The sequence below is a fragment of the Macrotis lagotis genome, chromosome 1 (assembly GCF_037893015.1).
Source record: "Macrotis lagotis isolate mMagLag1 chromosome 1, bilby.v1.9.chrom.fasta, whole genome shotgun sequence".
Classification (NCBI taxonomy): domain Eukaryota; kingdom Metazoa; phylum Chordata; class Mammalia; order Peramelemorphia; family Peramelidae; genus Macrotis; species Macrotis lagotis.
In genome coordinates, this window is record NC_133658.1 from 276,505,392 (window position 1) to 276,522,370 (window position 16,979).

Consider the following 16,979-nt stretch of genomic DNA (forward strand, 5'->3'; position numbering starts at 1 on the left):
TATTTATAATATATTTAATATATATTTATATATTTAAATAGTAGGTGCATTTCTGAAAAGTGTCATATAAAAATAAATTAGAACAAGTCATATTTTTCAACTATTATCACCATTATAATCTCAAAGAGACAAATTCAGATATGATATATCCCCAACCAGTCCAGTCATAGGCTCTTTTCTCAGGACTACTAACATTCCATGGTGTCTATACTATATCATTTCATACTTCATAGCATCATAATTTGTATTATTCTAATTTCTTTATTTTATGTATATCTTGAAGTTCTAAACTTGTATAATCTTTAAAGGAAGAATCATTTACTATATCCTCTTGCAGGCACCTTACAATTTTCTACTTCTATAGCAGATTAATTCCTTATTGATCTATAAGAAAATAAAGAGTATGATTCTCTAATGAATAACTCAGCAAAGGATTTTTGCATATTCTTCTTTAGAAAGTTAACTGTGAATGAAAAAATATTACTCAGCAACTCAAGTATTTTATAAGATATTAAATGAGCTATCATTCATTCATTATTAATCTGACTTAATACTTCAATTTCCAGAGAGTACCTATGAGATTCACTGCCTTAGACTTATAACCAACCTGTCATTTTCCTCTAAAACCCTGGAGAGACCATTAAATCCTCTTGATAATTTTTATTTTAAAAATTGGTGCCCAAAACTTTAAAGAATGAATGTCAAAAAAAAATTTTACATGTAAATGGAAAAAGAACAAAATAAATAAAAATAATAATGGGGAAAACTATCAGAAACTTTTTATGAGTACAGTTTTATTACAATATGAAGGCAGTAACTAACCACAAGAACCAATGATTGCTACACCTATGATTTTGAATTTGTTGCTATAAATTACAAGGTAAAGAATCAGGTAGAAAACTAGTAACAATTGATTATGGTAAATCTATTAATCAATAAGTATACAGCACTTACACATATGTGCCAGGCACTGTGCTAGGTTCTGAGGATATAAATAAAATGAATTAAACAAACACTATTCATATAGAATTTTCATTTGAAAGTGAAAAAACAAGGAGATGTAAGAATATGTATATGTGTGTTTGCAATGCATCAAGGATAAATATAAAAACCAAGGCAGTTTGAAAGGCAAGGCACTGGCACCATTGAGAATCACAAAACATTTCAGGTAGAAGGTGGTGTCATGAGTTCAGTACTAAAAAAAGAGAGGAATTCTATGAGGCACAGAAGAGGAAGGGGTGCATGCCAGGCAAGGGGAACAATGCAAAACTGAGGATAAAAATGGGTAGTGTGTGAGGAACAAATTTAAAATCTGGAGAAAATTTATGAGTTTAGAAAGACAGACTGGGACTGGATGGTAAAGGACTTTTAAAACTAAAAAGGAGTGTATATTTGACTCTACAGGTACTAAGAAGTCATTGAAGATGACCGAGTAGTAGGGATAACACATGGTCAGATATGAGCTTTTAAAAAAATCTCTTTGGTACCATTCGGGAGATGGTGCAAAATTTTGCCCTGCCATCCCTGAGGGGAACAGTAGCAGTAAGGAACAGGTACAGAACCAATGTCCTCCGCAACACTGAAAACCCTAAACAGAATAAGCAGATTAAGCAACAATATCCCCTGGAAACTAAAATCTTTAATTTTACCTACCATCCTTTACTATTCCTACATCCAACAATTTCTCTAAGTTGCTTCTCTCTCTACCTTGGTATAAATTAATCACCAGATGCAAAAGGAGAAAATTAAACTATCCCAAACCACAACTTTTATTTTTTATATTTCTTTATATTGATATTTATAGTACAAAGAAATATATTATTAACCAATGACATAAATATATAAATATTATGTAAAAAATTATTTATTATATTTTTATTACAACTCTTTTCTTCAACCCTATCTTATCAATGTTCCATACTATGCCTACTGAAATTTCAATTTCATAGTAAAAAAACCTACCTTCATCCCAAACCTTCTTCTAACACATTCTTTGACACTATATCCCTCATCCCCCTCTATATCACTGGCTATTCTATCACCCACAATCCATTATACAATAGTCCAGAAGAAGAAAATTTTTTCCATACAGCTATTTCCAGACTCTTTCTTTGCCACCATTATTCCTCAACTTCTCCTCCTTCAAATTTCACATTATCAAAATATTCCATCCAATCTTGAGTATAGCAACTATTTTATAGAACACCCCCTGCCCCAATAATTCTCCCTCTTTTCTAACAAAGATCTGTACCTGGCTTATCATTTTCCTCTCCTCCTGAACTTCCAACATTGTACTAGAGGACTTAAAATCTACGACCTACTCCACTTGAGTAATACATAAAGATGATTATACACTAAAATTCAACATTACCAACAAGTGTTTCACTTCCCCAATTGAAATCTCCAATATTCCTCTAGCTATAATCTTTAACCTTTCCCTATCCACCTTTCATCCTAAAATCATCTTTGCGATAGAGGAAATACTAGGAATAAAGCAAATAGTTAAATTTGTACCTTTCTATGCTAACTTTGTATATTCTAAGAAATATTTGTTATAGAAAAACTGTCTTTGCATCATCTCTAGGAAAGTTCACCATCTTGTACAAGACTTTGGGTTGATAAAAACTTTCCTGGGTACTCAAATATTGTCAATTAGGTAGGGCACTGAACTTGCCTCCCAAAGGATTCCAAACAGACAAAAGGTAAGAGGTTAGAGGACAACAAAAAATACTGCGATAACAGGTATTACCCAAAGAGTCACTGTGACTCAAAATGAGCTAATTATCCTTGAGCATTCTGAGATGATCCATTAAACTGTGTTTGCACTGACCCCCCCCATCCCATCCCTTCCAGCACATATACCCAAGTCCTGTTTCCCCATATAAGTCACAGAATATCCCCCATTTGCTGCTTATTTTCCAAAGATCAGTCTGCATTCATAACCTTGCAACTGCTTAATAAGACTTAAGTACCCCTCATGTCTTTGAGTCTTGAGTCTCTTTTATGAATTCATTCACTGTTTGAACCCTAAATTTTATTTCTTACCCCTTGGAAACCTTTAAACTCTCCACTTCTCAGTACTTTCTCACACAAATTTAACTATCTCATACTACTGCCTCTGATCTGATTTTATTTTCCTCCTTCTCTAATCTTGACCTTACTCTTTGTCAATAAAACTACCCTTTTTTTTTGTCTTTTATGCTGGAATCCATAACCCCTCTGTCTTACCACTATTGTTCCTTTAAAAACTTCATTCTTGGATTACTTTCACAGTCTACTTCCTTCATCTGCACTCATCTGTTTCTGAAAAATAACCAAATGAAGTCACAACTCTGTAGACTAGGTACATTATAAATTTAAAAGACACAACTTCAAACAACCTCACCATAGCAAGACAAGTGTTATTTTCCCCTAATTGATTACCTTACACCTCAAAAATGTTTTTTGCTGGGCGGCTAGGTGGCATAGTGGATAGAGCACAGGTCCTGGAATCAGGAATGACTAAGTTCAAATCCGGCCTCAGACACTTAATGATTACCTAGCTGTGTAGCCTTGGGCAAGCCACTTAACCCCATTTGCCTTGCAAAAAAAATAGGGGCCGCTAGGTGGCGTAGTGGATAAAGCACCGGCCTTGGAGTCAGGAGTACCTGGGTTCAAATCCGGTCTCAGACACTTAATAATTACCTAGCTGTGTGGCCTTGGGCAAGCCACTTAACCCCATCTGCCTTGCAAAAAACTAAAAAAATAAAAAAAAATAGATTTTTTTTTGCAAACTTCCCTCCTCAAACTTTTAAAACACTTCTTCCCCCCATTTTAACTGAGAATTCTGACAATTAATTACTGAAATGAGCTACCTCTACTTCCCTAAGACCCACTGATATCATTCCCTAGTCTCTCTTCCTGTTCCAGTCTCTGACAATGAGATAGCCCTTAACCTTGCCAAGGTTGGTCACTGTTTGTGTGCCCTTAATTCCAACTTTTATAATTGTCAATCTCTAACTACAGATTTCTTCCCAAATGACTTAAAATAAGTTCATCTCCACCATCTTTTAAAAAATATTTCACTAGATCCTATTATCCCTATTCAAATCATCAACCTAAATCTTGCTCCCCTTCTTCAGGCAAACTCCTAGAAAAAACTGACTACACTTCATGTCTTTACTTCCTCTTTTCTTTTGAGACAGTACACTGACTAAAACTATTAGCTCCAAAATTTTCAATAATCATTTAGTTGCCAAAACTGATGGCCTTTTTTCAGTGCTTATCTTTTCTCGTTATCTACTATATCTGCCAATGCTAATCACCCTATCTTCCTGGATACTCTCTCTTCTCTGGACTACTTTCACGAAACTATTTTCTCTTCATTTTCCTTCTACCTATTTAGCCATTGTTTCTCAGTCTCCACTGCCATTTCATTATTCAGCTCACAAGCTCTTAGTGTTGCGTCAAACAGACAACACTCTTGGATTCCAATTTTCATGGCCTATCATTCCCATTGCCTCCTATTGCTCTATATCAAACCTCAAATTCTCAATTTCAATCTCACATAACCAATTGCCTCTTGAACATTTCAACTGGATGTGCCAAAGAAATCTCAAATTCAGCAAATCCAAAACAAAAGTCATTATCTTTCCCCTGCCAAAATAACCACTACTCTCCAGAACATCTCTATTTCTAAGGCACCATCATTCTTACCAGTCTCTCTGGTTCATAAACATGGCATTACCCTAAATTTCTCATTCTCACTCATCCTAAAAATCAGCTAAAAACTGTTCCCATTTCTGTCTCAATATCTCTTGCATTAAGATTCTTTCTCTCTACTCATATACTACCATCTTAATTCAAGTCCTCATCATATTTCACCTTATTACAATAACCTCTTACCTGGTATTCCTACCTGAAGTCTTTCCCCACTTCTATCCATTACACACTGCTGTCAAAATGATTTTCCTTAAGCTTTGATCTGACTACATCACTACCTTGCTCAATTAATAGATATCTCCATAATCAAATAGTCTGATGTGTTCAGTTTTAAAAATCCTTCAAACCTGGCTTTAGCCCACCTTTCAAGCAGTATTATGTTACTCTCTCTACCATCCTTATACCTCTCCCTTCTCTCCCTAACTATACTATCTGTCCAGACGACCTGGGGGCAATTTCTTACTCTTAAATTCATTGATTCTTCTACAAGTCTCAATTGATGTTAAGGTGGGAACCTTACCTGAAGGCAAGTATGATTCCCTCAACTGTTAGCATTCTCCCTATTAAATTATTTTGAACTTATTGCTATTTATCCTTTCTGTTTGATATTTGTCTATATGTATTCTTGTCTCGATCCATGAGAATGTAAGTTCCTCAGAAGGAAAAATTGTGTCATTCACTGAATTTATGTCCTCAAACTTAAGAAAGGCCCAAAGCAGAGGCTAATAAATACTTGACTGATTATTATAGCTGTTTTGAGTCACTACTGCCTCTGGATTTGGTAGAGACAAGGAACTAAAGAAACCCAACTAGGTAGAGCAGTGAATAAAATACAAGTCATGGAGTCAGGAGGACCTGAGCTCAAATTTGATCTCAGACACTTAATAAATACCTAGCTATGTGACTTTGGACAAGTCACTTAACCCCAATGCCTAGCAAAACAACAACAGATCAAAGGATAGAACAGGAAATCTAAAACAACTTTAGTATTTTCATAAGTCTGGATCACTTGAGCATTCAGTCAGAACTAGGAATAGAACCCAATTTCCCCATCTCTTAATCTAGCACTTCTCACATATGAACTGTATTTTTGAAATTAATAGGGCCAAAGGTAGTTGTTTCTAACACATTTCTTATCCTCCACTAGCAAGGAAAAAATCAGTCTGCTATTGTACCTTATGACCTGTTTTCTCGTTCCTCCTCCTTCTGACCTTTCTTTTGCAAATTTCCCAAGATGTCACTTCCCCAAAAATATCAGGGCCCAAAGAGGTATTCCAGTAACAAACACAACTTTTTTTCTGCAACATGAAGTGGGAATTAGGTTCTTTTCATCCTGTTAAGGCAAAACATAGTCCAATGATCTGCCCCTTCTTTATGTTTCACACTCCCAAAGCAGAATTAAGATTTTTATGGAACCAGCAATTGCACAGCATGAATATATACTATAAGAAGGTGGATTTCTGCCCCAAAATGAAAACTATAGCTCTATCTGAATGTTTAACTGAATATTAAGTGGGAAGCCAAGGCTGCTAATATACTTTTAAAAGATCTTCTTCCTTTTTTTTCTTCTCTCCCTCATCCTCTTCTACAACTTTTCCTTCAAATATTGAATTAATGCACACTTCCAGGCATTATTAAAAAAGAAAGGATTTAGCTATAAGTATCAAAAGACTCAGAATCCTCTGTAATTTTCCTAAATAAGTCTTTCACTCACTCCTGAAGCACTATATTTTGATAAGCTTTTTTTCTGGAGCCCTGGGCACAAAAAAGAGGAGAACTGGTCATCCAACAACCCTGAAAAAGAAAGTATATCAATGATCTGACCATGATTATCTGACATATAAAAATAAACCTTTTAATTTCATAAGTCAAACGGAAAAAACAAAGTGAAATAGCCCTTTTCATCTTCTCAACCCACACCCTTCTGGTCAATAATCAAAAATAACACATTCAAGAGACAAACAATACAGCAGGGAGTATATTACCAAGCTGGGGATGGACTTAGGCATAGTCTTCCGAGCTCTGTGAACTTTAACATCAGGATTTGTAGTGCCAGGTTTTTTATGATCTAGATCTTTACTCCCTTCACCTAGCTTGGTAGGTGTTGTAGCCTGTACATGAGGAAATGAGCTTAGCGTTCTTCCCTTGTTGGATCCTCCAGGAAGTGTTTTTGCAGCATGGCCAGGAAGAGAAGAAGCCAAAGTGCTGGTAGTCCTTATGGGCTGTTCTGGTAATGTCTGTTTGGTTAAGATATAGCCATTACTTCCTGTGAGAGAAGTCTGGGTGAAATCACTAGCTTTCACATGGTTTTGTTTCCCAAAGTCACTATCTCTTTCAGAAATTCCATTTTCAGCTATTCTGGTTAGTTTATTAGCAGGTTCCTGTGGGCTGGCTTTTGTATTGTCCTGAGTGTGTTTAGCTGGATTGGGATGACTATTGGCTTCATTTCTTTCACAAGAACCATTTGTTTCACCATCCGTTGCCATTTGAGGTTCCCCTCCTTGCTTTTCTGTTGAACTTTCATCAGCAGCCATGGCATTACCCCCTGCGGAAAGAGGCCACAAGAAGTCAAACATGGTTTAGCAGTTCACAATTATATGTAGTGATTTTAAAGGTTTACAAAGAGATTTCCTTGCAACAATTATGTGAGATGGGAAATTCATTTTTCTATTTAATACCACCATTTTACAAAAGAAGAAATCAGAATTTAACAAGATCAGCTATCACATTTCACAAGAGAAAACTAAAACCTAGCTCTTCTGACTCTTTTTATTATCCTACAGTACCTATTTTTAATTTATATAACACTTTTCAGTTTCTAAAATATTCCCTCATTTGATCCCATTTGACACTGGAAGAATAGTCAGGTAGCCAATACAATACTAGTATCTATATTTTCCATGTAACATAACTGAAGCTCAGGAATTTTCTTAGATTGACCCCCAAAAATTATGGGACTAGGTAAAGGGGTCAGGTGTAAATTGAAGGTCCTCCCTTTCCCTAATTTTGTGCTCTGCCTAAGACCAACTTCCTAGACTATAGCAGAATTGGCACCAAATATTACCAAATTTAAGCTGCTTGGCAAAAAATACTCACTTTAAATTCTACAGTCCACACGAGAGGTGTTCATATTTTCATACATAACTTTTTAAATTTCAAATACATTGGTTAAGAAATTTTATAGTCAATTAATAAGGCTAAAGCTTCAGGAAAATTTGGGGGAAAATAAAAATAAAGTGTACATTTTAAAGAAAATATTTCTGGTCTTATTAACTTAATTAAAAGTATATCAATGTTCCAAAAATAGTTTTATGTAGATTTTATTAACTAATAGGAATATTTAGTAAAAAGTAAAATAATGAAAATATCTACCTGAAAAACAAAGTCCCGGTTATTTGGGAAAATGGAAAGCAAAAGTTTTCATTGTTCCAAGTAAAAAAAAAACTTCATTATGTAGTAAGCAATGAGGAAAGATTGAGTTAATAGCATGTATGTTTAGTAAAAAATATTTATAAATGTACCATTTACTATATGCTAAAGGAGAACAAAACAAAATTTGTTTCAGAGCATAACCAGCAATTCATATTAAGGACAGTCTGAATAATAATTCTTACTATTTTAAAAATAAGTAGGGCAGCTAGGTGGCACAGCAGATAGAGCACCGGCCCTGGAGTCAGGAGTACCTGGGTTCAAATCCGGTCTCAGACACCTAGCTGTGTGGCCTTGGGCAAGCCACTTAACCCCATTGCCTAGCAAAAACCTAAAAAATAAAGAAAAAGAAAAAGAAAAAAAATAAACATCAGAGCCCCAAATTTTAGGACAGAGGTTGTATAACTTTACCAAAATTCTCTTAGAGGTTGTATAACTTTACCAAAATTCTCTTTTTTTATTGTTCTTTGTCCAAAATACAGTGAATAAAAAGTTCAATATATATTCTATCAGTGGCAATATTTGTACTTTTTAATTCTGACAAGGTCATTTGATTCTACTTGGAAAAAAGACACCAAGTTATAAGATGAAGATGAGGTGTAATTTGGAAATAAAAGAAAAGAAGCATTTAGAAGTATTATTCTTAAATAATGAGAGACAAGGGGCAGTTAGGTGGCTCAGTGGATAGAACACCAATCCTGGGGTCAGGAGTACCTGAGTTCAAATCCAGCCTCAGGCACTCAGTAATTACCTATGTAGCCTTGGGCAAGCCACTTAACCCCATTGCCTTGCCTAATGATAATAATAATAATAATAATAATAATAATAATAATAATAATAATAATAATAATAATAATAATAATAGACAGTGTTGCTCCTGGAGTCAGGAAACTCCTGAGTTCAAATTCTATTTCTCAGACAAACCAGCAATGTGTGATCCCAGACATTCTTTGTACTCCCAGACAAATAAAAAGTAGATCGCTAATTGCATCAGAAAAAGGGAATCCATAGTCCACATCTCCCTATAGCAAAAATGACAAACAGGTATATTGCAGCCCAGCACTCCCTAATGTAGCCCCAAACAGATTAAAATATAACTAGAAAATATTTAACAAAACAAAAAACAAATACAAAACAACATGGATTCTGCTAATCTGTGGTTTTCTAAGGAAATATTAAACCCCTGGGAAGCCATATATATATGGTTTAGCTAGCTCATCTTATCTCTTTCTATTTGAATTTGACATCACAGACTTACAAAAATGAATCACAGGAGTGGGGGTAGGGGGTGGCAAACAACATGTAAATGTTGGACAATTCAGTTATTTACCTATCAAAAATCAAACACTACTTTTGAAATGTCCCAGCAAATGCTAATACATTCTTCTAGCTAATACATTCTTCTACCAAACCCCAAGGGCTTATCAATCAAGTACAGGTTTTAAAACTCTGATCTAAGTGGTCATTTATTGGTAAGAATTAATCTGTCATAAATCTAATCCAAGCCTTTTACTTCCCTTCTTCAAAATATAGCAGAGTAAACCGCCAACAGTGGCTAACAGAAACATTCCTATTCTCATTAGAGAATGAAATTGCTTTCAAAGGCTGGGCCTCAAGTTAAAAGTTAGTGTCAGCCAAGGTTCCCTTATCCCTAATGAAATAATCTCTCTCCTGAAGTCCCTAAGGCTCTCCCCCTCTTCATCAGTAACCATGTTGAAAAATTGAGGGAAGGGATTCCTTTCATTTTTCTATTATACAAGGAGATAGCAGAGTTGCCCTCAGTCCCTGGAAACTCTGGATATCAGGAGCTTTCTTATCAATCCATTGGGATTAGTTGTTAAGTGTTGTCTTTATTTTTCCTATTCTAGAATAAGAGCTAGAGAAAAATTTGCCCAAGTCCTCCTTCAATGTAAACAGCACAGAAAAGAAAAATCAAAGGACCTGTATCATTATTATTATACACACCTACAGCTGCCACTTTCACTTCTAATCCAACAAGTCTTTCAAGTCTTTCAAGATCATTTAAAAAAGGAGACCCAGCATAACCAATGAAAAGATAAAATATGATATGAAGTTTTGGTCTATTCAGCAATACTGCAAGTGAAAGATTTTATTTTGCATATTTGTTTTTAAGAAAAACATAATTATGGGGGCATTTTAGTGGTGCAGTGGATAGAGCACCGGCCCTGGAGTCAGGAGTACCCGAGTTCAAATTTGCACATAGAGTACCTGAGTTCAAATCTGCACACTGTGTGGCCTGGGGCAAGCCACTTAACCTCATTAGCCTTGCAAAAAAAACCCAAAAACCTAAAAAATTGTTGAGTTCAAAGGAACCCTTGTGGACAATTAATCCAACTTACAACTAAAAAGAAATTCCTAGAACATATCTTCTATCAAACTTTTAAGGAGCAAATTAATGGTTATAGACTACATAAATTATTCTGAGAAATCAAGAAAATACCTTACCAAAGTCTAATGTAAGAAAAAAGTTCTAATTCCTAAACCAATGAATAACAACTATCATTAACAACTATCAATTCAAATATTTTAAAGAAAATTTTGTCAGTAAGACTATGGTAAAATATCTAAAAATTTATTCATGAAGATAAAGTTGAATCTATAGACTCTTCATATTGATTATCTCTAGATTTTGAGGGTACCACTCTCTTCAAGTTCTCTTCCCACCTTTCAAATTGCTCTTTCTCACTCTTTTTGCTGGATTCTCAATTGGGTCACATCCTCTTTCCTTAGGTGTCCAACTGGGTGAAGCTGAAGCCTTCTTCTCCTCTCCCTCTACCCTACTTCACTTTAATGTTAATTTTTCTTTCCTAATCTCTCTGATGACCTCCAATCATGACCAATTGTCTTCCCAACATCTCAAATTGGATGTCCAATGTTGTCCTGTTGTTTTAGTCATGTCCAACTCTTTATAAACATATTTATTTAGGGTTTTCTTGACAAAAACACCAGAGTACTTTGTCATTTCTTTCTCCATTTTCTTTTACATATGAGAAAACTGAAGTAAACAGGATTAAATGATTTGTCAAGAGTCATAAAGCTACTGTCTAAATTCAGATTTATACTCTTCATAACTCTAAGCCAAGCAATTCCACTTAGCTACTCCATGTCCAATAGATAGATATCTTAAATTCAAAATAACCAAACCTATACTCAATAACTTTCCCCCTAAACTCTATCCACCTCCGAACTTCTCTATTACTTTAGAGAGCAACATCATCTTCCCACACCCTCAAAGCTTGCAACTTAAGTGTTATTATGGACTTATCACTATTTCACACTCGCACACTTCAAATCTGTTTGTCAAGGAGTGTCAATTTTACCTTTGCAAAATCTGGTTAGCCTGCCCCAAGTCTACTCTTTACTCAATTCCAGTCTTTGTTGAACTACCAAAGTGACTTACCTCAAGAGCAGGCTGGACCATTTTACAACCTGACCCAAATTCCAGTGGCTTCCATTGCCTCAGAAACACACAAGAAATCAAAAGTTTGGTAGTCAAAATTCAACACCAAGTATCCCATTCAATCTTCTTACACATTACTCCCAGACTAATATTCTGATTCATTGACACTGGCCTCCTTCTTGCTACAGGAATTACAAACTCCATCTCTTGACTTTGGAAATTTTCTCTGGCTATTCCCCAAGTCTAGAATATTCTTCCTCCTCATTTCCACCTCCAGATTCCCTGTTTTCTTCAAGTTCCAGCTAAAACCCTATTTTTTAATGGAATTTATTCCCCATCTCTCTTAAATGTAATGCCTTCCCTCTGTTGATTATTTCATATTTATCCTACATCTATTCTGTTTCTACAAAGCTGTTTACATATTGTGTCACTTATTTGACTGAGAGTTGGGAGGACAAGGATTGTCTTTTGCCTCTTATTATATCCCTAGTACACAGCACAATTCATGGAACATAGTAGGCATTTAATAAATGTTTACTGATTGACTATGCTAGAGATACAAAGACAATTCAACATTAGGAAAATAATTAATCATATTAAGAAAAAAACATTTAAAAATCACTTTCAGGCCAAGATGGTGGAGAGAAGACAGGCACCGTGTTAAATGCTCCTGGTGTCCCCTCAAAAGTAATACAAAAAAACCTCTTAACAGAAACTCGATTGACAAAACCCAGAAAAAGAAGCTAGGAAAAGAACATCTAACAACAAGGTCTGTCTAAAGGGATCTTCTGTGAACCAGAGGGTCAGCACAGGGACAGCAGAGGGAGAAAGTCAGAAGACCAGCATTAGCCACAGAGTCTTTAGTGAGAGGTGGGGCCAAGATCCAACTTTAGTACAGAGTGCTTGGCCAGGGGGAGAGAAGGTCTGCACATCTGGTCAGTGGAGAATGGAGCTGAGGATTCTTCCAGGAACAAATGGTAGCCAACCCAGCCATACCCCACCTGCAGGCTCAGATGTGGACTTTAGAGCACACTCAGCTGAAAGAGAGACTGGCTTCCAGCCCATCATTCAAGGTCAACTCAAACCCTGCTAACCCTCTTCACACACTCCTCACCTTCTCCCTCACTCCCTCCATAATTGGGAGAGGGCTTCAACCATGACAGAGAAAGCAACCAGTACCCCCTACTGGCCAGCACTTGGAATTACTAAGCCAAGTGAACAAAGCCTCTAGGGTTTTCAAAAGCAAACCTCTGAGAGCCTAGGAAAAGATCCTAGAAAAATGAAGGGGAAAAAACAGCAAAAAGGGGACCAATGGAGAAATGCTCAGAAGAAATAGATGCCAATACAGAGAGATCTAGCACTTCTGAGGAGAATATGAATTGGTCTCCAGCCCAGAAATACTTCCTTGTAGAAATAGGGAAGGAGTATAAAAATCAATTGGAAAAGTTGGGAAGGGGGCAGCTAAGTGGCGCAGTGAATAAAGCACCGACCCTGGAGTCAGGAGTACCTGGGTTCAAATTTGGTCTCAAACACTTAATAATTACCTAGCTGTGTGGCCTTGGGCAAGCCACTTAACCCCATTTGCCTTGCAAAAAACCTAAAAAAAAAATTAAAAAAAGGCTAAAGTGCTAAAAAAAAAAGGAAAGAAAAGTTGGGAAATGAAACTCAAGAGAAAATTAGCATCTCACAACAAGAAAACAAGTCCTTGGAAAATACAATTGGACAAATACAAAATGAGAATAATTCCCAGATGCTCAATTGGGCAAATGCAAAAAGAAAATAATTCTCTCAAAACTACACTTGGGCAAATGGAAAACACCTTCCAAAAACAGAACTGACCAACTGAAAAAGGTGATACAAAAGATGAATACAGAAAATTCCTCTCTAAAAAAAAAAAAAATGAAATGTGTAGACACTAATGACTTCATGAGACAAAAAGATTCTGTTAAACAAAACCAAAAGATCAAAAAAAATAGAAGAAAATGTAAAATACCTCATCAACAAAAACACTGACCTTCAAGAAGGGACAACCTGAGAATTATAGGACTTCCTGAAAACACTGCAGAGAAAAAAGGCCTGGACTTAATATTACAAGATTTAGAGATGGAAAACTGCCCTGATATCATGGAACCAGAAAGCAAAATAGTAATGAAAGAATACATAGGGCCAAGATGGTGGCAGAGAAGACAGGCACAGTGCTAACCTCCTGATCTTCCCTCAAAAATAATATGAAACAAACCTCTTAACAGAAATCCGATCAACAAAACCCAGAAAGATAAAGTAGGAGAAGGAGATCTACTTCAAGGTTTGTCCTCCGGGATCGGTGGGTGAGCTGGGAGGAGGGCTGACTCTACTGGGAGCACAGAATAGGATCAGAGCCTGAGAGCTCAACTAGCCTGATCAATGAGGCGGCCAAGATCCTGAGACTGAAAATGCAACCCGTCTGATCAGAGATGGGGTAGGTGAGAGTCTGAGAGCTCGACTAGCCTGATCAGCGGAGCAAACTAGAGCCTGAAAGCCTAAAAGCAGGGCAAGCCTAATCAGCCAACTAGTGAGCAAAGGCTGTGGCACTGAAGGTCTGGAGCTTGCTGGCATAGCTGGAGAGTTCCAGGACTTCATTTCAGGTGAAGCCTCTTCCCAGAACAAACACAATTACAGCCCACCTCTACCCCAGACATGTGAGCAGAATGCCTCCCTCAGCTATGAACAGGGAGAGCAATTACCTCGCCCTAGGGCAAAATCCACCATGGATCAAAGATAAAAATACTCAACAGCTTCAACCACAACTCCAAGTTAAGGGAGAGGGCCTCAAATTATGGTCACTCCAGAAAAAGCAACCAACACAGTCTTCTGGACAGCCAACTTGGAGTTACTAAGCCCAGTAAATAAAGTCTCTGTGGATCTCAACACCAAACCACTGTGAACCAGACCCTTGCCAACATAAGGTCTTAGTAAAATGAAGAAAGGACAGAAAAAGGAGGGCTAATAGAAAAATTCATAGAAGGAAAAGAATCTAACTTGGAGAGACGTAGAACCTCTGTGGAGAATATGATATGATCTCCAGCAGAAAAAGACTTCCTTGAGGAAATCAGGGAGTCTAAAAATCAATTGGAAGATTTGAAAGAGACAATTAACACCTTCCAACAAGAAAACAAATCATTGAAAAATACAATTGGGCAAATGCCAAAAAGAAAACAATTGTCTCAAAACCTCAACTGGTCAAATGGAAAACTCTTTCATAAATAGAATACACCAATTGGAAAAGGAGTTGCAAAAGGTAAATGAAGAAAATTCCTATCTAAAAAAAAGAATGGCATCTGCAGAAACTAATAACTTCATGTGGCAAAAAGAGCCTGTTAAACAAAACCAAAAAATAGAAACAAATAGAAGAAAATTTAAAATACCTCATCAGTAAAACTGAATTTGAGAACCAATTGAGAAGGGACAACCTAAGAAATATAGATCTTCCTGAAAACACTGAAGAGACAAAAAGCTTGGACTTAACATTACAGGATTTAATGATGGAAAACTGCCCTGGTATCATGGAACCAGAGGGCAAAACTGTATTGAAAGAAGACCTCGATTGCCTCTGGAAAGAGATCCTAAAATGAAAACACTAAAGAATGTTGTGGCCAAATTCCAAAACTATCATATACAAGAGAAAGTTCTGCAAGAAGCCAGAAAGAAACAATTTAGATACCAAGGAGCCACAGTAAGGATTACACAGGACCTGGCTGCATCAACATTAAGGGATAGAAGAGCCTGGAATGAGATATTCCGAAGAGCAAGGGAATTTGGAGGGTAGCCAAAAATCCACTACCTGGCAAAGCTAGGCCTTCTCTTCCAGGGAAAAAGATGGACATTTTATGAAATGGGAGACTCCCAACAATTCCTGATGAAAAGACCAGAGCTAAAAAGAAAATCAAACAGGAGGCTCAAGAGACACATGAAAAGGTTAAAAGGGGGAGGGGGGGAGAGGGAGAAACTGCTATCCAATAAGATGAAACCAGCTATATCTCAAAGTGGGAAAAAAGAGTGTCATAACTCTTGAGATTGTAACTCCATTAGAGAGAATGTGCTTAAATTAACCAGAAGAGATAGACACTCATGACTTATTCGTGAGACTGCTATCCAATAAGATGAAACTGGCTATATATCTCTACCTGGGAGAAAGACTCTAATAACTCTCAAGAATTGTAACTCTATTAACCAGAAGTGATGGACACTCATGACTTTTCTGTGAATATCTTCTTAAAAGGGGAGACATTAATGAGGCAGGAGGATGGAGGAGATTGAATCAGGTAAATCACAAGGTAAATCGCATTGCATTAAGAGGTACAAAAGATCTATTGCATTAGAGGGGAAGAAAGGAGGTGGTTAGAACCACCTGAATCTTCTTCTCATCAGACTTAGTCTTACTTAGTCTATGGAAAGGGAAGTAGTTTATGACCAAGGAAGAGATGGAGAACATTATTGAAAACAAACTAGAAAATTTTGATTACATTAAAAGGGTTTTGCACAGACAAAACCACTATAACCAAGATCAGAAAAAATGTAGTAAACTGGGAAACAATCTTTGCAACTAGTATTTCTGACAAAGGACTCATTTCTAAAATATACAGAGAACTGAGTCAAATTTTCAAAAAAAAAAAAACAAGTCATTCCCCAATTGACAAATGGTGAAAGGATATGCAAAGTCAATTTACAGCTGGGGAAATCAAAGTGATCCATACTTATTACTACTTATTAGAGAAATGCAAATTAATTCATCCCTGAGGTACCACCTCATACTTCTCAGACTGGCCAATAAGACCAGAAAAGACAATGATCAATGTTGGAAGGGAGGTGGGAAATCTGGGACTCTTAATCTAATTTTGGTGGAGCTGTGAATTCATCCAACCTTTCTGAGGAGCAATTTGGAATTACGCACAAAGGGCAACAAAAATGTGCATACCCTTTGATATAACAAAACCACTACTGGGTCTATATCCTGAAGAGAAGATGAATAGGGTAAAAACATCACTTGTACAAAAATATTCATAGCAGCCCTGTTTGTGGTGGCAAAGAATTGGAAATTAAGTGAATGACCTTCAATTGGGGAATGGCTTAACAAACTGTGGTATATGTAGGTGATGGAACACTATTATTCTATTAGAAACCAGGAGGGATGGGAATTCAGGAAAGCATGGAAGGATTTGTATAAACTGATGCTGGGCGAGATGAGCAGAACCAGAAAAACACTGTATACCCTAACAGCAACATAGGGTGGTGATCAACTTTTAAGGACTTGCTCCTTCTATCAGTGCAACAATCAGGGACAATTTCAGGCTATCTGCAATGGAGAATACCATCTGTATCCAGAGAAAGAATTGTGGAGTTTGAACAAAGACCAAAGACCTTCAATTTCAGGGGGAAAAATGGTTATCTC

At 36.5% G+C, this 16,979-nt stretch overlaps 1 protein-coding gene across 8 annotated transcripts in view; it reads right to left on the bottom strand.

Moving 5' to 3' along the window:
- The window catches only part of EHMT1 (euchromatic histone lysine methyltransferase 1), a 281,275-nt gene that overhangs the window by 144,012 nt on the left and 120,284 nt on the right, over nt 1–16,979 (bottom strand). For 7 of the 8 annotated variants that reach the window (XM_074210543.1, XM_074210547.1, XM_074210544.1 and 4 more), the window contains one exon: nt 6,687–7,246. In XM_074210543.1, the coding sequence (XP_074066644.1) occupies nt 6,687–7,246 (560 nt within the window). Of the gene's footprint in view, nt 1–5,876; nt 6,035–6,686; nt 7,247–16,979 lie in introns of those variants that run through there. The other variant, XM_074210548.1, reaches the window with a different exon arrangement.